This window comes from Phyllobates terribilis, unplaced genomic scaffold (assembly GCF_046119375.1).
Source record: "Phyllobates terribilis strain yellow unplaced genomic scaffold, ASM4611937v1 Scaffold_1__5_contigs__length_1240528914, whole genome shotgun sequence".
In the NCBI taxonomy this organism is placed as follows: Eukaryota; Metazoa; Chordata; class Amphibia; order Anura; family Dendrobatidae; genus Phyllobates; species Phyllobates terribilis.
The window spans coordinates 256,563,349-256,589,109 of NW_027362761.1; the positions used below are offsets into that span (position 1 = coordinate 256,563,349).

At 42.4% G+C, this 25,761-nt stretch overlaps 1 protein-coding gene across 14 annotated transcripts in view; it reads right to left on the minus strand.

Annotated features, from left to right (window-relative positions):
* Positions 1–25,761, minus strand: part of LOC141256953 (cytosolic phospholipase A2 gamma-like) — a 207,619-nt gene that overhangs the window by 72,541 nt on the left and 109,317 nt on the right. For all 14 annotated transcript variants that reach the window (XM_073671208.1, XM_073671211.1, XM_073671210.1 and 11 more), the window contains 5 exons: positions 23,449–23,523; positions 21,496–21,536; positions 14,879–14,993; positions 9,919–10,064; positions 7,785–7,983 (listed from right to left, as the gene is read on the minus strand). In XM_073671208.1, coding sequence (XP_073527309.1) covers positions 7,785–7,983; positions 9,919–10,064; positions 14,879–14,993; positions 21,496–21,536; positions 23,449–23,523 — 576 coding nt within the window. The remainder of the gene's footprint in view (positions 1–7,784; positions 7,984–9,918; positions 10,065–14,878; positions 14,994–21,495; positions 21,537–23,448; positions 23,524–25,761) is intronic.

Below are 25,761 nucleotides of genomic sequence, written 5' to 3' on the forward strand. Positions count from 1 at the left end.
GGGTGGATAGAAATTTATAGTAAAAAGGTTAAAATTATTTTTTTGGTTAGGCCACGGCCCCACTATCAGTATTTGGCCAGTATTTTTCTCAGGAGTGGGAGCCAAAACCAGGAGTGGGTGATAAATGCAGAATTGGTGACTTGTTTCTATTATACCCTTTCTCTAATTGTTCCTCACCTGGTTTTCTTTCCCACTCCTGAGAAAAGATACTGACTGAATACTGACCAAATACTGAGAGTGGGGCCGTGGCCTAAAAGCTTAAACGGTGTAGGAGCTGAAAGCCGGATTCCAGTGATATTTCACTTAGGAGGCTGTGTGTTGCTGTTTCAATAGAATCAGTGTTTTATCAACAGGAAAATTTCACTACAGGACTAGCTGCCTTGTGCCTCCTAGTCATCTGCTTTGTGTAACCCCACCCCCACCAGCAGCTTTCTGTCAATCAGTGATGTGGGCGGGGTTATACAGGGCTCAGCATTCTGAGCACTGCTCGATCTGTCGGCAACAGGGAAAACAGTGATTGTATCAAAATTACAGTATGCAGACTAGCAAGGGACACATTGCTGGAATCAAGGTCTAAGCCCCTGCACCATCCTGCCCTCTGATTTAAATAGCAAAAAGCTTAATTTTTTATATGAATATTTGCGTATATTTTTGGTATCTATTAAGTATCTTTTCATCTTTTTATACAGTACAGACCAAAAGTTTGGACACACCTTCTCATTTAAAGATTTTTCTGTATTTTCATGACTATGAAAATTGTACATTCACACTGAAGGCATCAAAACTATGAATTAACACATGTGGAATTATATACTTAACAAAAAAGTGTGAAACAACTGAAAATATGTCTTGTATTCTAGGTTCTTCAAAGTAGCCACCTTTTGCTTTGATGACTGCTTTGCACACTCTTGGCAATCTCTTGATGAGCTTCAATAGGTAGTCACCGGAAATGGTTTTCACTTCACAGGTGTGCCCTGTCATGTTTAATAAGTGGGATTTCTTGCCTTATAAATGGGGTTGGGACCATCAGTTGTGTTGTGCAGATATCAGGTGGATACACGGCTGATAGTCCTACTGAATAGACTGTTAGAATTTGTATTATGGCAAGAAAAAAGCAGCGAGCTAAGTAAAGAAAGACGAGTGGCCATCATTACTTTAAGAAATGAAGGTCAGTCAGTCTGAAAAATTGGGCAAACTTTGAAAGTGTCCCCAAGTGCAGTTGCAAAAACCATCAAGCGCTACAAAGAAACTGGCTCACATGAGGACCGCCCCAGGAAAGGAAGACCAAGAGTCACCTCTGCTTCTGAGGATAAGTTTATCCGAGTCACCAGCCTCAGAAATCGCAGGTTAACAGCAGCTCAGATTAGAGACCAGGTCAATGCCACACAGAGTTCTAGCAGCAGACACATCTCTACAACAACTATTAAGAGGAGACTTTGTGCAGCAGGCCTTCATGGTAAAATAGCTGATAGGAAACCACTGCTAAGGACAGGCAACAAGCAGAAGAGACTTGTTTGGGCTAAAGAACACAAGGAACGGACATTAGAACAGTGGAAATCTGAGCTTTGGTCTGATGAGTCCAAATTTGAGATCTTTGGTTCCAACCACCGTGTCTTTGTGAGACGCAGAAAAGGTGAACGGATGGACTCTACATGCCTGGCTCCCACCGTGAAGCATGGAGGAGGAGGTGTGATGGTGTAGGGGTGCTTTGCTGGTGACACTGTTGGGGATTTATTCAAAATTGAAGGCATACTGAACTAGCATGGCTACCACAGCATCTTGCAGCGGCATGCTATTCCATCCGGTTTGCGTTTAGTTGGACCATCATTTATTTTTCAACAGGACAATGACCCCAAACACACCTCCAGGCTGTGTAAGGGCTATTTGACCAAGGAGGAGAGTGATGGGGTGCTACGCCAGATGACCTGGCCTCCACAGTCACTGGGTTCAATCCCCAACAGTGTCACCAGCAAAGCACCCGCACACCATCACACCTCCTCCTCCATGCTTCACGGTGGGAAACAGGCATGTGGAGTCCATCCGTTCACCTTTTCTGCATCACACAAAGACACGATGGTTGGAACCAAAGATCTCAAATTTGGACTCATCAGACAAAAGCACAGATTTCCACTGGTCTAATGTCCATTCCTTGTGTTCTTTAGCCCAAACAAGTCTCTTCTGCTTGTTGCCTGTCCTTAGCAGTGGTTTCGTAGCAGCTATTTTACCATGAAGGCCTGATGCACAAAGTCTCCTCTTAACTGTTGTTGAAGAGATGTGTCTGCTACTTGAACTCTGTGTGGCATTGACCTGGTCTCTAATCTGAGCTGATGTTAACCTGCGATTTCTGAGACTGGTGACTCGGATAAACTTATCCTCAGAAGCAGAGGTGACTCTTGGTCTTCCTTTCCTGGGGCGGTCCTCATGTGAGCCAGTTTCTTTGTAGCGCTTCATGGCTTTTGCATCTGCACTTGGGGACACTTTCAAAGTTTTCCCATTTTTTCGGACTGACTGACCTTCATTTCTTAAAGTAATGATGGCCACTCGTTTTTCTTTACTTAGAATTTGTATTATGGCAAGAAAAAGCAGCTAACAGTCTATTCAGCAGGACTATCAGCTGTGTATCCACCAGACTTCTGCACAACACAACTGATGGTCCCAACCCCATTTATAAGGCAAGAAATCCCACTTATTAAACCTGACAGGGCACACCTGTGAAGTGAAAACCATTTCCGGTGACTACCTCTTGAAGCTCATCAAGAGAATGCCAAGAGTGTGCAAAGCAGTCATCAAAGCAAAAGGTGGCTACTTTGAAGAACCTAGAATATAAGACATATTTTCAGTTGTTTCACACTTTTTTGTTAAGTATATAATTCCACATGTGTTTAATTCATAGTTTTGATGCCTTCAGTGTGAATGTACAATTTTCATAGTCAAGAAAATACAGAAAAATCTTTAAATGAGAAGGTGTGTCCAAACTTTTGGTCTGTACTATATATATATACAGTGCCTACAAGTAGTATTCAACCCCGTGCAGATTTAGCTGGTTGACACATGCGGAATTAACTTGGCATTGTGACATTTGTACTGTAGATCAGCCTGGAAGTGGGAAATGCACTGCAGCAACCTTTTTTTTTGTTTTTGTTTTTTTGTTTTTTTTTAAAACGTTAAAAGTTAATTTAGAGTGTCATTTATTATTCAACCCCTCAAACCACAAGAATTCTGTTTGGTCCCCCTAAAGTATTAAGAAGTAGTTCAAGCACCAAGAATAATGAGCTTCACATATGTGGATTAAAGATCTCTTTTGCCAGCCTTTTCTGACTATTTAAGACCCTCCCCAAACTTGTGAACAGCACTCAGACATGGTCAACCAGGGAAAGACAAAGGAGCATTCCAAGGCCATCAGAGACAAGATCGTGGAGGGTCACAAGGCTGGCAAGGGGTACAAAACCCTTTCCAAGGAGTTGGGCCTACCTGTCTCCACTGTTGGGAGCATCATCCGTAAGTGGAAGGCTTATGGAACTACTGTTAGCCTTCCACGGCCTGGACAGCCTTTGAAAGTGTCCTCCCGTGCCGAGGCCAGGCTTGTCCGAAGAGTCAAGGCTAACCCAAGGACAACAAGGAAGGAGTGGGGACATTGGTTTCAGTCAATACCATAAGTAACGTACTCCACCGCAATGGTCTCCGTTCCAGACGAGCCCGTAAGGTTCCTTTACTTTCAAAGCGTCATGTCAAGGCTCGTCTACAGTTTGCTCATGATCACTTGGAGGACTCTGAGACAGACTGGTTCAAGGTTCTATGGTCTGATGAGACCAAGATCGAGATCTTTGGTGCCAACCACACACGTGACGTTTGGAGACTGGATGGCACTGCATACGACCCCAAGAATACCATCCCTACAGTCAAGTATGGTGGTGGCAGCATCATGCTGTGGGGCTGTTTCTCTGCCAAGGGGCCTGGCCATCTGGTTCGCATCCATGGGAAGATGGATAGCACAGCCTACCTGGAGATTTTGGCCAAGAACCTCCACTCCTCCATCAAGGATCTTAAGATGGGTCGTAATTTCATCTTCCAACAAGACAACGACCCAAAGCACACAGCCAAGAAAACCAAGGCCTGGTTCAAGAGGGAAAAAGTCAAGGTGTTGGAGTGGCCTAGTCAGTCTCCTGACCTTAACCCAATTGAAAACTTGTGGAAGGAGCTCAAGAATAAAGTCCACATGAGACACCCAAAGAACCTAGATAACTTGGAGAAGATCTGCATGGAGGAGTGGGCCAAGATAACTCCACAGACCTGTGCCGGCCTGATCAGGTCTTATAAAAGACGATTATTAGCTGTAATTGCAAACAAGGGTTATTCCACAAAATATTAAACATAGGGGTTGAATAATAATTGACCCACACTTTTATGTTTAAAATTTAATAAAATTCAACTGAGCAACATAACTTTTTGGTTTGTAAGATTTATGCTTCTGTTCATAAAACCTACTCTCGTTTGCAGTTTGAAGGCTCTAACTTATTTGAATCTTATCAAGCCAGCTAAATCTACAGGGGGTTGAATACTACTTGTAGGCACTGTATATATATATATATATATACCGTATATTCCGGCGTATAAGACGACTTTTGAAGACTGAAAAATCTTCTGTCTAGTCTGGGGTCGTCTTATACGCCGGTAATGTTTTTGAACTTTCAGAAATTGACATGCGGGGATACTCTGGGGGTGTTAATAAGCTGCCGTGGCCGTATCCCTGCCATGTGGGAGTTAATATAAGGTGGAGGGAGTTAAAATACGGCGGCGGTAGGTCCAGACAGTCAGCGCTTCTGTGCTGAAACTGACACATCGCTGCGTATTCCCAGCTCCGGACACAGCGCAGGGCTTCTGTGCCGACAGCTTTCACTTGTCACAGAAGCGCTGCGCTGTGTCCGGAGCAGGGAAGTTCGCATCGCTTCTGTGACAATATATGAAAAGCCGGCAATTCAGCAGCGGCATAAGCCGGCACCCGACAATTTAGAATAGAAAGAATAGAGCATCACACATAGATTAGATAGATAGAAACATGTCAGTCACATATATATGAAGTACAGTGACAGTATTGCTTACTGTACTTGTCATTTAGTGTAAAGGATTTATTAAAACAAATATTAGTGTTTTCATGCACCGTCTCTTTAAAAAAGCCGGCCGGCAATTCAGCATCTGTACCCGACAATTTATAACAGAAAGATAGAGCATCACACATAGATTAGATAGATAGAAACATGTCAGTCACATATATAAGAAGTACAGTGACAGTGCTGGTTACTGTACTTGTCATCTAGTGTTAAAATAACGGATTTATTTAAAAAAAAATTGGCGTGGGGTTCCCCGTAATTTTAGTCTCTAGCGGAGGTTAAGCAGACAGCTGGAGCAGATGTTTGAAGCCTGGGAAGGGGGTAATACCCACGGAGCTTCCTAGGCTACTAATATCAGCCCCCAGCTGAATACCTAGCCTTTACTAGCTATTAAAATGGGGGACCCCCCAAAAAAAATGACGTGGGGTCCCCCCTAATTTAATAGCTAGCAAAGGCTAGGCAGACAGCTGGGGGCTGATATTAATAGCCCAGGAAGGGAGCCATGAATATTGGCCCCCTCCCAGGCTAGAAACACCAGCCGTCAGCCGCCCCAGAAATGGCGCATCCATAGGATGCGCCAATTCTGGCACTTAGCCTCGCTCTTCCACGCTGCCCTGGTGCGGTGGCAGGGGGTAATAGGGCTGGGGTTGATGTCAGCTTATAATGCCAGCTGACATCAAGCCCAGGTTAGTAATGGAGAGGCGTCTATAAGACACCCCCATTACTAACCCCATAGTAAAAGTTAAAAAAAACACAAACACCCAGAATAAAGTCCTTTAATTGAAATAAACACACAATTCTTTATTGTTCTAAATTAAACCATACTTACCATCACGCCCATTCCAGCTGAAGCCAACGATCTCCTGCAATAAAAGTAAAATAATAAAGCAACCTCATCCTTACCTCTCCATGGTTCCCAGGACCGATCCAGCTCTGCTACATTCACATGACAGGCTGGACCGCAGCAGAACGCTGCCATCCAGCCTGTCATCCCGCAGACACTGAGAAGCGCAGGCATGCTTGCGCTCTGCAGTGTCTGGCTGTGACGGCATCCAGATGAGCCGACAATGAACTCAGCTCACCTCCTGGACGTCCGTCACTGACAGCGTGGGAAACTTCTACTGCGCATGCGGGGAGCAGGAGAATTTTCCCACGCTGTCAGTGACGTGCATGAGGTGAGCCGAGTTCATTGGACATGATCTCGGCTCATCTGGATGCCGTCACAGTCAGACACTGAGGAGCACAAGCATGCCTGCGCTTCTCAGTGTCTGCCGCATGGCAAGCTGAACGGCAGCGTTCTGCTGCGGTGCAGCCTGTCATGTGAATGTAGCAGAGCTGGACCGGTCCTGGGAACCATGGAGAGGTAAGGATGAGGTTGCTTTATTATTTTACTTTTATTGCAGGAGATCGTTGGCTTCAGCTGGAATGGGCGTGATGGTAAGTATGGTTTAATTTAGAACATTAAAAAATTGTGTCTTTATTTCAATTAAAGGACTTTATTCTGGGTGTTTGTGTTTTTTTTAATTACTTTACTAGAAATTCATGGTGGTCATGTCTAATATTGGCGTGACCCCATGAATTTCGGGCTTAGGGCCAGCTGATAATGCCAAGCTGGCCTTAACCCCTTTATTACCCAGTGAGCCACCGCACCAGGGCCCTGGATGAGTTGGGTACAGCGCCAGAAGATGGCGCTTCTATGAACGCGCCATTTTCCGGGGTGGCTGCGGACTGCAATTTGCAGCGGGGGGGGGCCAGAAAGCTTGGGCCTCCCTGCGCTGCAGATTCCAGCCCCCAGCTGCCTAGTTGTACCAGGCTGGACACAAAAATAGGGCGAAGCCCCACGTCTTTTTTTTTTTTAATTATTTCATGAAATAATTAAAAAAAAAAGGGCTTCCCTATATTGTTGTGTCCGGCCAGGTACAAATAGGCAGCTGGTGGTTGGGGGCAGCCCGTTCCTGCCTGCTGTACCTGGCTGGACACAAAAATATGGCGAAGCCCACGTCAACATTTTTGGGAAAAATTAATTACAAAATTAATAATAATTTAGGGACTGCATATTTATTAACCCCTCAATTGTCATTTAGTGTTAAAATAAAGGATTTTTTAAAAAGAAAATTGGCGTGGGATCCACCATCATTATAGTCTCTAGCGGAGGTTAAGCAGACGGCTGGGGCAGATGTTTGAAGTCTGGGAAGGGGGTAATACCCACGGAGCTTCCCAGGCTACTAATATCAGCTATTAGAATGGGGGACCCCCCCAAAAAATGACGTGGGGTCCCCCCTATTTTAATATGTTTATGAGTAACAGTTTTCCTGCTATATACCTGCATGTCATAAGAATTTAAATTAAAAAAAGGACCATGTTAAATTCAAATCTGTTTTTTTTTAATTTTTACCGGTGTTTGGTATGCGTTGGAAAAGGGGTAGTCTTATACGGTGAATATATCCTAAACTCTATATTTTAACAGGAAAGTAGGGGGGTCGTCTTATACACCAGGTCGTCTTATACACCGGAATATACGGTATATATATATATATATATATATATATATATATATATATATATATATATTTATATTTATTTGCATCTATTGTATTATTTTGGATATTTGGTGCCTGGTATACACCTCCTTTCTTTTTACTTAGTAGAATATACTGCACTGTCAATATTACTTACCTCATTTATGACTGTATGAACAAACACATAAGCCCAAAAATTAGTCAGTGAAAATATATCTTCAGAAAATGAAAGTTTTAGTTTCTCCCATGCTTTATCCCAGTTCCACAGGGGGTTTAATAGACGATTAGTTATCTGACGCTCCATCTCTTCCATGCATGATGACCACTGATCATTATTATAGAGGGATGACATACACCTGAATATAAAACATGGGGCAGATGATGTTAATGTATCATTATATTGCAGATTTAATTAAAAAGACATGGTGCAAAAGAAGAAGAATTGGATTTCTAAACTCAAGTCCAAGCAGCAACCGATGTAGCAATGTTTGAAAATGTTTGACAGTATCCATCAAAGTGACTGACAGGACAATAGCATTTTCTACTGAACAAAGTCGACAACCGTTAAGCTGTGTGCCCACTATGTGTTTAAGCGTTTCGGCAGCAGCAATTCCGCTGCAGAAACGCTTAAAAAACGCTTGGTAGAAGGTCTGCCATGTTCCCCAATGATAATCCGCATGAGCTGTGCACATGCTGCGGAAATTTCCGCTGTGGATTATCATTGCCGAAAACTCCGCAGCACTACCGATTATTTTGCGTAATCGCGGCGTTTTCGCCGCCATTGACTTGCATTGAACCGCTTAATATCTGCATGACTACATGTGCACATGCGGATATTAAGCAATTCAATGTGCGGATGGTACCCGGGTCTGGAGAAGAGGAGACTCTCCTACAGACCCGGGTACCATAGTACCTGTTAAAAAAAAGAATTAAAATAAAAAATATACATTATACTCATCTTCCGATGTCCCCCGGTCTCCATAGTGATGCGTCCTGATTCCCCGGCAGCTCGCGATGGTCTAAAAGGACCTGCCAGGACGTCATTTAGTCATGCGACGGGTCACGCGACCGCTGACGTCGCGTGACCTGTCGCATGACCCGTCATGGAAGGTCCTTTTACACAACAGCGAGACACCGGGAAGACCGGACGCATCGGATAAGGACACCGGGAGCCATCGGAAGGTGAGTATAATGTTTATTTTTTACCATTCTTTTATGGTCACACTATGTAAATCCATGCCGGTTGCATGAATTTATATAGTGTGACCAAGTTGTCAAGCACTTTCCAAGTGATGCTAAAATCGCTTGGGAAGCGCTTGATAACCTGCATGCGAAATCGCATGATCAAAACACTTCACTACCGCTTGTCCCTGGCAGGAAAAACGCATGTAAAATCCGCATGTGTTTTTTCTGCCAGGGAGATGCAGAAACGCTCAGGAAAAATCCGGAGCATTTCTGCATCGTGGGCACTTAGCCTATTGCTGAAAAGGGATTCCATACTAAAAATATCATAGCATATTGCTACAATGTAGCCTCAATTACTAATATATGAGATAACAATACGGCTTCATTTTCCTGGACAGCAGGAAGTTGGGAAAGGTAATGATGGCCATCAAAACCGTTGATCATATAGAAAAGATAGCAGATCAGTTGTAGGGAAAGCAGGGGGTGGTCATGTTTTCTTATGCATCTCCTGTAAGTATGCAATCGCAAAATGCTTATTTCTGAGGACAAATCTGACTAAGAGGTGGAGCACATACAGTGACAACCGAAAACTTGGTAATACACTTTGGTCGAGAAAAAGGCAAAAAGCATAAGGAGCCTGATAGTCATAGCCGATTAAAACTTTTAGTATTACTAGACTATAAAGTTTAAAATAAGTATTTTTTAAAGCCTATCTTTTATTTATCCTGCCTTCTTAAAATGGGTTGTTTAGGATTAGAAAAACATATTTTTCCATGAGATTGAGTTGTGATGTTAAAGAATATAATATTTAAAAATTTTCAAACGCCGTTCATGATCTTGTTACATTTTGGGGTCATGGCCATTTTGACCAGAACACAGTGTTCTCCTAGCAAGGATTCATTTCTGGCTTCTATTTTAATGGGCTTCTCTATAGAACTTTAGAAAATTACAGGAAAAATTGTATTCACAAATTGATACTAAACAACACACACAAAGTATATTAAAAAAACACTATGAAAAATGCATGTCTATACACAGGCAAAAAGTGTGTGAAGGAACATTTTTTTCCACAAAAACAATTAATATCAGTTGGAAAAAGTATTTACCAGGTCGATCCAGAAGTGCCGCAAATATATGTAATAGTATCTAGAACATCTTCTTTGGCCAATTCAGCGAGAATACCAAGAAGTGCAACCATGGCACGAAGTCCACCACCAGATCCCAAAATGGCAATTACAGGAGTCTCTTCATTCTAAGTCAAAAACAGTTTGTTTTTAAAACAATGTCACAAAAACAGAAAAGATGAAAAACTATTCTACATTGTGTGTGTGCATATGTGTGTGTGTGTATATATATATATATATATATATATATATATATATATATATATATATATATATATATATATATTACAGTAGAGACCAAACGTTTGGACACACCTTCTCATTTAAAGATTTTTCTGTATTTTCATGACTATGAAAATTGTACATTCACACTGAAGGCATCAAAACTATGAATTAACACATGTGGAATTATATACTTAACAAAAAAGTGTGAAACAACTGAATATATGTCTTATATTCTAGGTTCTTCAAAGAAGCCACCTTGTGCTTTGATGACTGCTTTGCACACTCTTGGCATTCTCTTGATGAGCTTCAAGAGGTAGTCACTGGAAATGGTTTTCACTTCACAGGTGTGCCCTGTCAGGTTTAATAAGTGGGATTTCTTGCCTTATAAATGGGGTTTGGGACCATCAGTTGTGTTGTGTAAAAGTCTGGTGGATGCACAGCTGATAGTCCTACTGAATAGACTGTTAGCTGCTTTTTTCTTGCCATAATACAAATTCTAAGTAAAGAAAAACGAGTCGCCATCATTACTTTAAGAAATGAAGGTCTGTCAGTGTGAAAAATTGGGCAAACTTTGAAAGTGTCCCCAAGTGCAGTTGCAAAAACCATCAAGCACTACAAAGAAACTGGCTCACATGAGGACCGCCCCAGATGGTGTCCTGTGGGATCTCCTCCCAGACCTGGACTAAAGCATCCGCCAACTTCTGGACAGTCTGTGGTGCAACGTGACGTTAGTGAATGGAGCGAGACATGATGTCCCAGATGTGCTCAATCGGATTCAGGTCTGGGGAACGGGCGGGCCAGTCCATAGCTTCAGTGCCTTCATCTTGCAGGAACTGCTGACACACTCCAGCCACATGAGGTCTGGCATTGTCCTGCATTAGGAGGAACCCAGGGCCAACCGCACCAGCATATGGTCTCACAAGGGGTCTGAGGATCTCATCTCGGTACCTAATGACAGTCAGGCTACCTCTGGCGAGCACATGGCATGGAGGGCTGTGTGGTCCTCCAAAGAAATGTCACCCCACACTATTACTGACTCACTGCCAAACCGGTCATGCTGAAGGATGTTGCAGGCAGCAGATCGCTCTCCAAGGCGTCTCCAGAGTCTGTCACGTCTGTCACATGTGCTCAGTGTGAACCTGCTTTCATCTGTGAAGAGCACAGGGCGCCAGTGGCGACTTTGCCAATCCTGGTGTTCTGTGGCAAATGCCAAGCATCCTGCACGGTGCTGGGCTGTGAGCATAATCCCCATCTGTGGACGTCGGGCCCTCATACCTCCCTCATGGAGTCGGTTTCTAACCGGTTGTGCAGACACATGCACATTTGTGGCCAGCTGGAGGTCATTTTGCAGGGCTCTGGCAGTGCTCCTTCTGTTCCTCCTTGCCCAAAGCGGAGGTAGCGGTCCTGCTGCTGGGTTGTTGCCCTCCTACGGCCCCTCCACGTCTCCTGGTGTACTGGCGTGTCTCCTGGTAGCGCCTCCAGCCTCTGGACACTACGCTGACAGACACAGCAAACCCTACTTGCCACAGCTCGCATTGATGTGCCATCCTGGATGAGCTGCACTACCTGAGCAACTTCTGTGGGTTGTAGAGTCCGTCTCATACTACTACGAGTGTGAAAGCACAACCAACATTCAAAAGTGACCAAAACATTAGCCAGAAAGCATTGGTACTGAGATGTGGTCTGTGGTCCCCACCTGCAGAACCACTCCTTTACTGAAGGTGTCTTGATAATTGCCAATAATTTCCATTTATTGTCTATTCCATTTGCACAACAGCATGTGAAATTGATTGTCAATCAGTGTTGCTTCCTAAGTGGACAGTTTGATTTTACAGAAGATTGATTTACTTGGAGTTATATTCTGTTGTTTAAGTGCTCCCTTTATTTTTTTGAGCAGTTTATATATACATGCATACATACACATACATACATACATATGTTACACGCACGCCACTAGGTTCAGATAGGGGCGAGACAGGTTACATGAATTCTTTGGAATCCTGGGGGAAACGTTACTCAGGGCGACCATAGACCACGTGCTGCAGCTTTTGTCAGGCACACAGGGGTATTGACCCTCAGTAACAGAAACGTAGGTTGTTTCACTTGCTGACCAGACACATTTGACAAGAGTCCTCATAAACGGTAGAACAGTAGCATTTAATAAGAAGCCGCACAGCCAGTGCAAGTTAATTATTATGAGCAACAGGCTCCAGTGACAAACAGTACAGTTTCCTTAGCAGCAGAGCAGTTCACAGTCTTCCCAGTAGTACGGGACAGCACAGTTCTTATGCAAAGACACATTAATGAACACAACATTCTTTACAGCACAGTGAGATGGAGGAGGGGCGGAGGGTTTGCTGAGGGAGATGATCCCTGTCACACCATTTATTCCAGTCCTTATAATTCTGTCTGACAATACTCTGCACTATTAGTTCAGGAACTCTACTTGACCTGTGCTTAGCTTCACTCCTGACTTGAATCCTTTTCACTTGCAGGGGCACTTCTGTGAGATACAGAACACACACACCACCTTTTTCTTCTGCTCCATCCAGACAGTAAACAACTTCCCCATAATCCCCCTGGGGCTCTGTTAAAACACTCCCATTCTCCTGTGACTGTGTTAACCCCTCTAGTTGCTGGATGCTTTTAAAGCAACAGCACTACTTCTGCATGTCACACATATACAAATATACATATACATACATACACACACACACACAGTGGTGTGAAAAAGTGTTTACCCCCTTCCTGATTTCTTATTCTTGTGCATGTTTGTCACACAAATGTTTCAAATCACAAAACAAATTTAAATATTAGACAAACTAAACACAAGTAAAAAAAATGCAGTTTTTAAAATCAAAATCTTTATTATTAAAGGGGTTTTCCCATGAACAAAAGTTAATTTTAAAACTTGGCTCTTTCTGACCGTGTACGGAACATACTACAGCTCCTGGGCAGGGGAGGAAGCAAAAGACTAGACAGACATTACAGCAGGGGATCGCAGAGGATTCATTTTGTGAGGTAAAACATTTCACTGCCTGTTTTTAAACAATATTTTACCTCACAAAATGAATCCTCTGCGTTCCCCTGCTGTAATGTCTGTCTAGTCTTTTGCTTCCTCCCCTGCCCAGGAGATGTGGTATGTTCCGTACATGGTCAGACACAGCCAATTTTTAAAATGAACTTTTGTTCATGGGAAAACCCCTTTAAGGGAAAAGGAAATTCAAACCTACAGGGCCCTGTGTGAAAAAGTGATTACCCCCCCCCCCTTTAAAATATAAATTGACTGTGTTTATCACATTTTTGTGAATTTCCCTAGCCATACACAGGCCTGATTACTGCAGAACCTGTTCTCAATCAAGAAATCACTTAAATAGGACCGGCCTGACAAAGTGAAGTAGATCAAAAGATTCTCAAAAGCTAGACATCATTCTGCAATCCAAAGAAATTGAGATCTATCAGTTTGGAAAAGGTTATAAAGCCATTACTAAAGCTTTGGGACTCCATCGAACCACAGTGAGAGCTATTATCTACAAATGACGAAAACATGGAACAGTGGTGCACCTTCCTAGGAGTGACCGGCCAACCAAAATTACCCCAACAGCGCAGCAACGACTCATCCAAGAGGTCACAAAAGACCCCACAGCAACATCCAAAAAACTGCAGGCCCTGCTTGCCTCAGCTAAGGTTAGTGTCCATGACTCCACCATAAGAAAAAGACTGGGCAAAATTGGCATGCATGGCAGAATTACAAACTGAACACCACTACTGAGCAAAAAGAACAAAGGCTCATCTCAGTTTTGCCAGAAAACATCTTGATGATCACCAAGACTTTTGGGAGAATACTCTGTGGACTGACGAGACAAAAGTTTAACTTTTGGAAGGTGTATGTCCCATTACATCTGGCATAGAAGTAACACAGCATTTCAGAAAAGGAACATCATACCAACAGTAAAATATGGTGGTGGTAGTTTGATGGTCTGGGACTGTTTTGCGGCTTTCAGGACCTAGAAGACGCTGTGGTGAATGGAACCATGAATTCGGCTGTCTACCAAAATATCCTGAAGGAAAATGTCCTGACATCTGTTCGTGACCTCAAGCTGAAGCGCACTTGGGCTATGCAGTAGGACAATGATCCAAAACACACCAGCAAGTCCACCTCTGAATGTACAAAATTAAGACTTTGGAGTGACCTCAAAGTCCTGACCTTAATCCGATTGAGATGCTGTGGCATGCCCTTATAAAGGTGGTTCATGCTCGGAAACCCTCCAATGTGGCTGAATTACAACAAGTTTGCAAAGATGATTGGCCAAAATTCCTCAAGAGGGTTGTTAAAGACTCATTGCCAGTTATCGCAAATGCTTGATTGCAGTTGTTGCTGCTAAGGGTGGCCCAACCAGTTATACGGTTTAGTGGGTATTCACTTTTTCACACCGGGCCCTGTAGGTTTGGATTTCTTTTTCCTTTATTAATAAAGACCTTCATTTAAAAACAGTACTTGTGTTATCTTTATCTAATATTTAAATTTGTTTTGTGATCTGAAACATTTATGTGTGACAAACATGCAAAAGAATAAGAAATCAGGAAGGGGCAAACACTTTTCCATACGACTGTATATAGTGATATCTCTGTGTATGATATTTATTGTTGATTCTTGATATAAATGAAAGTCACTTTTCATAATAGATGTGATTCATGTTCAATTAGGCATATTTACCTTTTCAACATTTACATTTAGCTTTTGAAGGGCTTCCCACACTTTTTTCTGCCTAGCCTTAAGAGATGCTGCTTCCCCTTCTGACCGTGTAAGAGCATCAGGACCTTGTGTCATGCTTGCAATAAGGATAAAGAAAATATAAGTTGTTGAGTAATGGAGACTTCAGCATTGCCTTATTCAATTATACCACATAATATATATCAATAATTATTTAACTTTTAATTTAACAATTAACATACTTAAAGAGAACCTGCCATGTAAAAAAAATGCTATTAACCTGCAGATGTAGGGTTAATCTGCAGGTTAATAGCATCCTGAAGCTACCCAGTGCCAAAACTGAGCCCCGCTGCCAAGAGGAAATTAACTTTATGCCTCCCGGAAGGCTTGGGCTTTCAATCATATGGGTGGGCCTGCATGGCTTCAGTCACCGCACAATACATAATAAGTGGGGGCTGTAACTGCGCCCCCATCACTTGCTGACAGCCGGCTCAGCATTAGAGCCAACTTTCAGTCAGTGCCGGGGGCGCGGTTACAGCCGATGCTCACTATTTACTGAGTGTTGACTGAAGCTGTGCCGGCCGCGCCTCTATGACTGAAAGCCAGAAGCTGCTGGGAGAAATAGTGTTAACTTCCTCCTGGCAGCAGGGCTCTCAGACTGGAGTCAGATTTGGGAAGAGTTTCACATGGAGATGTAAGCAACTTGGCGCATCACATGATTCATTAAGAGACATGCGCCTCCTAATGGAATCAGGCACCTCACAATCCACCCAACCGCCTTTTCAAAACTGATGTGAAAAAGGCCAGTCTTGATGAATCGGGGTCCATATTTTCATAAAAGTACCTTCAAAGATAAGGCCACGTTCACACGTTCAGTATTTTGTCTATATTTTACATTAGTATTAGTATGCCAAAACCAGGAGTGGGTGAAAAATGCAGAAGTGGTGACATGTTTCTATTATACTTTTCATCTGATTGTTTCGTTCCTGATTATAGCTTACCAATACTGATGTAAAATACTGACCAAAAACTGAATGTGTGAACGTGGCTTAAAACGCACTGAAATTTTAGCCTCATTTTCTGGAGCTAAAAAGTGGGTATTAGAGCTCATTCACACCATCGTATTTTCGGTTTAAGTGCTGTCTGTATAAAAAATCTGTGAAAAAAAACAATGTTATGCAATGGGGCAGTGCAGATGAGCAATGTTTTTCACTGACCAAATGTGTGTGTGGGGAAAAAAGGAAATCCTTACATGCCATATGTATAGCATCCGATTTTTACGGATACTTTGCAATTCTGTAGGATAGGAAACTGTAAATGGTCCTGTAAATGACTAATAGCTGCTGAGTAAAAAAGGATTGTATAGGGACAATAAGTGAGAAAAAAAAATAGTCCCACTTTTCTGGATGAAACTCTGAACTATTTTTTATACACTCGTGTGAACCCACCCTTAGACATAGGTCTGCAGAGGAGCTGTAAACACAAAATAGGATATTTTTAATTCCCTTCCCAATATAGGATGTATTAGCACATCCAACAATGGGTCCACGTGTATGAATCTGGCTCAGATGCCGAGTCTGCCTGATACCCAGCAGATGCCTGAGAAGTTACCAAAGCTAGTTGCGATCACAAAGTGGCATTTCAGTGTCAAATTTGTTCACATAGTCCTTCTTATCCTCCCTACAATCATAGGGTGCCAATAGGAGCATACTGTCCATTGCAGCAGATCAAACGGCCTTAAGGCTTGGCATTAGGCCCCCCCCCACAAATGTCATATCATCAGCTGCATCATGAGGAAGGTGAGAGAGAGATCAGCCTAAAACTACATGGGGGGGATCTTGTTAATGATCTCAAGGCAGCTGGGATCACAGTCACCAAGAAAACCATTGGTAACACATTACGCCTTAAAGGTTTAAAATCCTTCAGTGCCCGCAAGGTCCCCCTGCTCAAGAATGCACATGTGCAGGGCCGTCTGAAGTTTTCCAATGAACACCATGATGATTCTGTGAGTAATTGGGAGAAGGTGCTGTGGTCAGATGAGACAAAAATTGAGCTCTTTGGCATTATTCAACTCGTCGTATTTGGAGGAAAAGAAATGCTGCCTAAGACCCATAGAAAACCATCCCCACTGTCAAGCATGGAGGTGGAAACATTATGTTTTGGGGGTGTTTCTCTAACGGCAAAAGACTACTTTACCGCATCAATGGGAGAATGGATGGAGCTATGTACCGTAAAATCCTGAGGGACAACCTCCTTCCCTCCACCAGGACATTAAAAATGGGTCGTGGCTGGGTCTTCCAGCAAGACAATGACCCAAAACATACAGCCAAGGCAACAAAGAAGTGGCTCAAAAAGAAGCACATTGAGGACATGGAGTGGCCTAGCCAGTCTCCAGACCTTAATCCCATAGAAAACTTATGGAGGGAGTTGAAGCTCCGAGTTGCCAAGCGACAGCCTCAAAATCTTAATGATTTAGCGATGATCTGCAAAGAGGAGTGGACCAAAATTCTTCCTGACATGTGCGCAAAACTCATCATCAATTACAAAAAACATCTGACTACTATGCTTGCCAACAAGGGTTTTGCCACCAAGTATTAAGTGTTGTTTGCCAGAGGAATCAAATACTTATTTCTCACTGCAAAATGCAAATACATTTATCTAATTTATACAATGTGATTTTCTTGATTTTTATGGGATATTCTATCTCTCAATGTTAAAATTAACCTACCCTTAAAATTATAGACTTTTCATGTCTTTGTCAGTGGGCAAACTTACAAAAACAGCAAGGGATCAAATAATTATTTCCTTCACTGTACCATACAATACTACGACATATAGAACATGTTCAAGTCCAATATTGGGAAGAAAAAAAAAATGTAGATCAAGCAAAAAATTTTAATCTTAACTTTTATCGGTCCCTTATAAAAACACACTTATCAATGGAAAAGTCATAAAATTAACAGTGGGCAAGAGACAATGCAAGTCAAAACTACCATTCAGAGGTCAGACTATAGACATCAAAGTTAGCAAAACTATAAACCGGACTTGAAACTGGACCCCATTCGAATGAATAGGAGGCCCGAACATCCGGTGTTTCCCACGCTGTCATCTGTGTGACAGGGCAGGAAACACCGGCTCTGACCTTGTGAGACCCGCTGCGTGTGACCGGCTGTGATGTCATTAAGGTTACTGCCAGTCACAAGCAAAGCTTCTCATGATCTGCTCAATATGTTCCAGCTGGCGTAGAGAGCAGTTGCATCACTGATGTGATCGCTCTCCAAACCATCCGGATCATCGTGGTACATGGGCATTAATGGATTATTGGCGGAAAAGTGAGTATAACTTTGCTTTTTTATTTTTGTAGAACAAATGGGTAAAAGAGGGTAAGAAAGTTTTTATTTCAAATAAATGAGTCTGTGTGTATACTTCAATTAAAGGACTTTACTCTGTCTATGTCTTTATTACATTTGATTACAGAGTTAGTAATGATGGGCTTGATGTCAGTTGGCATTACAAACCTGACATCAACCCCAATACTATTACCCCATGTAGGAAAGCAAAGAAACCGGCACCTCTGTACTCACAAGCTTCTCAATATGCAGACATGACACTTCTCCCAAAGCCACTGGGTGCTTATTCGAAAAAACAATCAAATAGATATTGTAATATAGAAAAGGGACAGCACTCACCTGTCCATAAAAACTTTCTCCTTTATTGAATCACATTAAAAATGTGAAGTGGGGAAGATTGCGGTACACATAAAGGACGACAGCCGTTTCTCGCTTGTTTGCGCTTCTACGGGTCACTACATGATTACCCCACTTGCCACCGCACCACTGCAAGTAGGAAAAGCTAGGCAAAGCGCCAGAATTGTCGATCTAATGGCGCCATTTCTGGAGCAGCTGCTGACTGCTATTTTTAGGCTGGGGAGGGCCAATATACATGGCTCCTTCCCAGTCTGAAAATACCAGCCTCCAGCTGTCTGCTTTAGTTTGGCTGGTTATCAAGGGGGACCGCCCGCTGTGTTTCTATTTTATTTATTTAAATAATTTATAAAAAAGGTGTGGGACCACACTATTCTTGATAACCAGCCATGATAAAGCTGACAGCTGCAGCCCGCAGCAGTTGGCTTTGCTTGCGCTGGTTACCAAGAATACGGAGATCCGCAAGTCTTTTATTTATACAGCACTCTGGCCAATCACAGCCATGCCAATACTTGACATGGCTGTGATTGAGCTGGAAGTGCCCACACTTCAAAGCTTGTTGATTAGCTACGCTTCATCCTTTCAACAAGCTTTGTTTGGACTGCCGATCCCAAACAGTAACACGGACTTCCTGGAGACTAGGTGTTTGGTGCGGAGCCGGAACTTTACCGTTCGGGTTCGTGCATCCTTAGTGACTGGTTCAATCATAAGTAATATATATTATATGAGTGCTCAATCACTGCACTAAGGAAATAAAGCAGCTTGATCTCACAAAAATCTTTCAACCAAAAGAGGGATTCATCAAGGGGAGTCCCAAGAACAGCATACAAAAGCAGGACCACAATTCCTCAATGGCCGTGTTTTAAAAACTCATCTTTGTTCACACCATTAGTTTGCGCTCGTCTGTGCCTCAGCTATTGTTGCTTTAGAGCAGGGGCCTCAAACACGCATGCGGCCCCTGAGGCTGATTAATGCAGCCCGAGGGCACCGGAGTCCCCGTAATGCGGCCTGGTCCTGAGGGCCGCCGAAGTCAGTGATTCTTTTCAGTTGAATGTTCTACAAGTTACGGACCAGCATGGGTAATTAGATGGGGACCAAGATGGAGGACATTACTACAAGATGGGGACCAAGATGGGCACATTACTACAAGATGGGGACCAAGATGAGCACATTACTAGAAGATGGGGACCAAGATGAGCACATTACTACAAGATGTGGACCAGGATGGGCACACTACTACAAGATGGAGACCGAGATGGGCACATTGCTACAAGATGGGGACCAAGATGGGCACATTATTACAAGATGTGGACCAGGATGGGGACATTACCACGAGATGGGGAAACTACTACAAGATGGGGACATTACTACAAGATGGGGACTGGGATGTAAACATTACTACAAGATGGGGAAACTACTATAAGAAGTTGGTCATAATTACTATATGGTGCAAATTGTAAGAAAAAAAAAATCACTGTATGTGGCCAATTAGGGGACACAAAAAGGAAATAAAAATTGTAAAAACTATAAAACTGTACCATATCCCATAAAATGAAGGCCATGTAAAAGAATAAAATAAAAAAGACAAAAATGTTCAAAAAATGATCCAAAAGTTTTATAGAAAAAACAATATGGTATCAATAAAAATTTCATATCATCCTGCAAAGAATGTGGCCCTTCAAATTCACATTTTTTCTATGTGCGGCCCATATACTTAGCAGAGTTTGAGACCCCAGCTCTAGAGTGTCATCAACGTACTTCTGATGAGTTTCGTTAAATACTCTTCAAGAGAGAATATCTATGATAGGTAGGACCTCGACTTAATGGATAGAAGGCAACATCTATCACTGACATGATTATCGCATGGTAAAAAAATAAAGAAAAAACAAAAAAGTGTTTTATGTAACCCGAAATGGTAACCGTAAAACTGAGAGCTCACAACACACACAAAAAGAAAAAAAATCCAAACTTTTCACCACTTGGGGGGAAAATGATGAAATAAACTATACAACTTTTGTATCTTCATAATAATATATATGAACAGTGTAAAAATAAAACTCATGAAATAATGCAAAAATTGTGTCTTTTTTTCCATTCCACAGAATTTATTTATTTTTTTTCCATTTTACAGTGAATTGATAAAATTAATAGTTTCATTGAAAAAGATGGTATTGGGTTAATCATGAAAATCATCAAAATAAAGTGAACATGTTATTCATACTGCAGGGTGAAGGTCGCGTGAACAAATCCCCAAAACAATGACAGAATTGCTGTTATTGATTCCTACCAACCACAAAATATACAAACTAGAGCTGGTGCAAATCGATGGACCAGGTCCATCAGCCATGTCAGTAATCTGTGGCCAATAGAGCCATGAGAACCGCCTCTTACCTGACAGCATTCGCCGTTCCTCCTTTAATTTTAATTCTTTTAATTAGCCAGCCTGGCGCCACATCATCATTGCAGTGTGACGCACTTGTGACATCACGCGAGGCTCATTAAAAGAGCTGTTGATGTTTTCAAATAAAAAGCGTTTCTCACCGCTCCCGTCCAATAGCCATGGACGACTCTTTTGGTCAATTACAAAAATTGATGCGCACCAACTCTAATGAAAACTAAACAATAATATTCACCCTTAAATGGCACCATTAATGCGTACGACTTGTTCTGCAAAAAAATAAGTCCACAGACAGCTATATTTATGGAAAAGTTAAAATATGTTATGGCTCTCAAATAGCAGTTGTGATTTATTTTTTTTTTTTTTGCACAACAGTTCAAATTAGGTAGTGTTTATACAGGGCTGATACCTGTGCTTTATTGCTATTGTGTTGCTTATTTATGAATATAAAAATACAGACTGGCAGATTAAGAATTTTAATATTTTTTTCAGAGATTAATGTTACCCAAAATACTTACGTTGAAGGACTGCACTTATGGTAGACAATGTCAGTTTTTTTCTATGGAAAAAATAAGTGATGAAATTATTCATAGTAACTGTAGTTAGTTATACCATATTTTATATAATTACATACATTTTCCAGTGTCAAAAGTGTACCACATCAGATAACCATCACTGCAGGTGATTTTGTCATGTTTTCAATCAATGACCGTGGTACAACTGTTTGTTTTTTTTTGTTTTTTTTTTTATTAAGAGAAAGCTGAAACTATGTACAATAAAAGAGAGAAAGTATTGTTCTGCATCTACTCTGGTATAAAAAAACTGTGTGTGAATCAAGCCTAATAGAAAAACAATGAACAGTATACAACAGTTCCATCCATCTGTATCTGTCTTACAGTGTTTGTGAGCATGGCACATCTTTGTCCATCTAATATTATTTTCACCATATACCATGTAGAGAAGCTAGTTTCGTCTTAGTATCCACGCATGCACTGGTGATTATCAAACGGGATGTCATTAGGAGGCAGAGGCTGCAATCACTGCACAGCTTCAGTCCCCAAACAGATATGGAGTGTCATCAGTGACATCAGTTTCAGGATCTGGGCTAGTCCTTGCTCTAGTGAGCATGCACTGATTGTCAGTGTAGGCGTATGCTCAGCATGAGCTCCCTTATCACTGTGTGGTATTCTTTTCAATTCACAATGACAGTGTGCTCCCTTCTGGCTCTAATGAGAAGTAACGAGCCGGCAAGAGAGCTTACTGTCAGTGCATTGTAAGAAGAGAATGTAGCGAGCAGGGAGAGCAAGAACCAGCCCCACCCACGAAACAGACATCACTTTCAGGGACAAGATTGTTCTCTATTCGCCATGTTCCCGCCTTACAATATGCACCGAGAGTTGGCTCCCTTGCCAGCTCGTCACTTCTCATTAGAGCCGGCGAGGGAGCGCACTGTCACTGTGCATTGAAAAAGCTCAATGGAGCTCATACTGAGTACATGTTGCAATTGACAACCAACATGCTCAGTACAGCTGGGACTAACCCAGCCCCTGAAATGGATGTTACTGATGATGCTTCACTTCAGGGTGGGAACAGAGGCTGTGGCAGTGACCACAGCCTATGTCCCCTAAGGACAACCAATTTGAGTATCACAGCATGCGCTAGAGATTTTGAAACAAAATGTCATCAAAACGGAAGCAGGTAAAAAAACTAAAACTAAAATAAAGCAATTAGAGAAAGTAGAAAGGGAACAGTAGGGACTTTTTAATTAAAATATATTAGAAAAGCAATTAGAATCAATGTTAGCTTCGGACCACCCCTTTAATGCTTTTTACTTACAAGTTTGTCTTCAACAATAATAATTTACACATATCCTTAGACATATGAAATATGTATAGTATGGTATAACTTATAGTAACTAGTCAGTTGCCAGGTATGGAAGCTAGGTGGCAGTTTTACTGGTGGCCATTCTGGTTTACTTTCAGATTTTCTAGTCACAGGTAGAACAAAAAAATAATTATATATGACTAAATGGAATTTACAATGGCCATGTTCACATCTGGCTTAGAAGCCCTTTTGGGTGCATCAGTCTCCTATTCTGTTGCCTTTGGCAAGAAAAATAAAAAGTGCTGTTTACTCATCAAAATGACAGAACCTCTGCTTGACCTGACAGATCCAATTGTAAGTCAGTGGGATCCATTGGGGGCTGCAAATTTAAGTTGTGCAATGGATCAGTCACCAAGTTGTTTCAGTTTTATAGCTGAAACTGGGATGCAGATGTAATCAGATTCTCACTTGAGCGATCAGAGATCTATATCTACAAGTATCGCATACAAGTTACTAGGTATGACTTGTACAAAGTCTTGCTGACCAACACATTTTTTCTTACAGTTTAAAGAATCTCTCTAATCCACATACAATATTATTAGAGACATCTCAGTGTCATAGTTTAAATAAATAATACCGCCACCTACCTCATTGTTGTCCATTGCAGTGTTGATTGGAGGCAGTTTTGACTTTATAGTAAAAAATAGATGCTCATAGAAGACCTAAGGCAGAAAAACAAATAAGTAGAACAAATCGATTAAAAATAAAATGTTGATTATTTTTATTCTAAATGTTCTTAATGTACAAGAACAATGCAGAGATTTACCACAAACAGAATGAATGCCACAAGATCAGGTCAATATATATGAACTGTGTGCACTTGTTGTTAGTTAAAAAAGAAGTCATAAGTCATTCATTTTACAATCCGGTTCCAAAGAATTATTCTTCCCCTCCCTATTTTGGCTCTCACTTTATGAGCGTGTTCCTTCAGGGCAAAGGATGTGATAAATATTCTTCTTTATAAACTTTTAAAAGGATGGATAAATGAAAAGTAGCCACACCTCAACTTGTAAGGAGATGAAGATGTGGGATGCTGCCGAGTGTATTACATTGCAATAGACAATATTGTAACCTTCGTTTGGATTTATTTTTTTAAACACATTGATACAGTTTATGTTACTTTAGACTGTGTGCCCATGATGAGTTTTTTGTGAGTTTTTGATGCGGCATATTTTTGCTGTGTTGAAAACAGTTCCAGCAAAGTGGATGGGATTTATAGAGATCTCATACCCTCTGTTTTTTTTTTTACTGACTTGCCATGCAGGTTTCAAGTCTGCAACATGTCTATTTCTCTGGCGGGGACGCTGAGTTTTTGGCGCAGATTTTTCCCAAAGGCTTAAAAAACACACATGAGTTTTTACTGCTTTTCTGCTGCAGAAATGCATCAAAAGCACAGGTAATACACACATGACTATATTAATAAAGATGTCACAGCCAAACAGCAGAAAGTATCAAAAACAAAGCAGCTTTGTTTAAAACATGATATACCAAGAGACAAAAACCACAGGGTCAAAAACATGATAAAAAATGCTCTTAAAACTGCAAGTAACCTAATTTATTTCATAGGTGCAGAAATTCTGCAACATCAAAAACTCAGCAAAAGCTCATTGTGGGAATATAGCCTTAGTGTTTATGAACCCTATTGGCAAGTCAAGCAGGTAGCCATCCACATCAGATAGCTGACGGTCAAAAGCTCTGCAGCCTGAAATCTTACCTTCCTGACTTTTCATAAATATGCATACTTGGCTGAGGGTTTTTTAAGTGACAGCCACTGTTCTGTGTGACTCGCCCAGGTGGGTTATGGGAGACTCGGTACCCGGGCCTTTACCTTCTTGGGATGTCACGGCAGTCGGCTCCCGGGCCCGTACCCTGGGGTCACTCTTTAAAAGGGGTTTGTTACTTGATAGAATGGATAACAGTTTTGTTTCGTGACGCCACCTGTGGTTCCCGGTAATGGGTACCGGCGCTGCTGCAGACCTCTGGAGCAGATGTTAGGGCAGCTGGGTTGGTGTGGCTCTCCACAGGCAGAGCTCAGCTCCAGGGCAGTGTAGGTGCAGGTGGTGAGGCTGGGCGTTGTAGTGCAGGAGCGATAACGTGGTGGAAGTAACTGACAGAAACAGTGGGGTGCAGTCATCCGAGTTTACTCACAGTTATTAGGTTCCTCAGGTGGCACTATACAGGTGAACGTCTCCCACGTCGCGCTGCGTTTACCAGCCAGGGGTTCAGCACTCCCTCAAGTATCTCAAGAGCACTTAACGGGACCCCTCTCTGTATGTTCCTTGCTTAGCCGGCTTCCTGCGCTGGGTCTCTCCTTCCTGTCCTGCGCCCCGCCACAAAAAGTCCCGATCAGGTACCTTGAGATCCCTCTGGGCAACTTGAAGTTCCCGGACCTTGCTTGGTGCCCTTCTCGGCGGCTTAGGTACGGATGTGGCAACTGCACCTTGAAAGTGCAGAAGCCTCCGGTTTTCCAGCCGAGACTTGAAGTAACTCGGCTAGTCCAGGGACTGGTTCCCTTCTTGCGGCCTGATCCCTCTGACACCTGGCAGATTCGGGCGTACGGGTGCCCCCCTGGGATGCCTTCAGTTCCTGGAGCCTTCCTCCCACTCCTCTCTCAGCCTTGGGAATGACAGGCCAAGCCCGCCTCCCGAACAGAGCACTTGCAGAGCCCCTGCTCCTTTCACTTCTCCTTCTGAGACTCACTTACTGAACTCTCTGATGGCTCCCCTTTATATATATATGTATCTTCTTTAAGTGCTGCCTTGGTCTGCGTCCTCCACCCACACCCACTACAGGTTCCCCCTACTCCAGCCAGGGACAGGGCCAGCAGAAGGCAGTGCATCATGCCCTTCCTGCCGGCCTGGAGTAGTGTAGTGTTGAGTGCAGGTGTTAGGGTCCCAGGC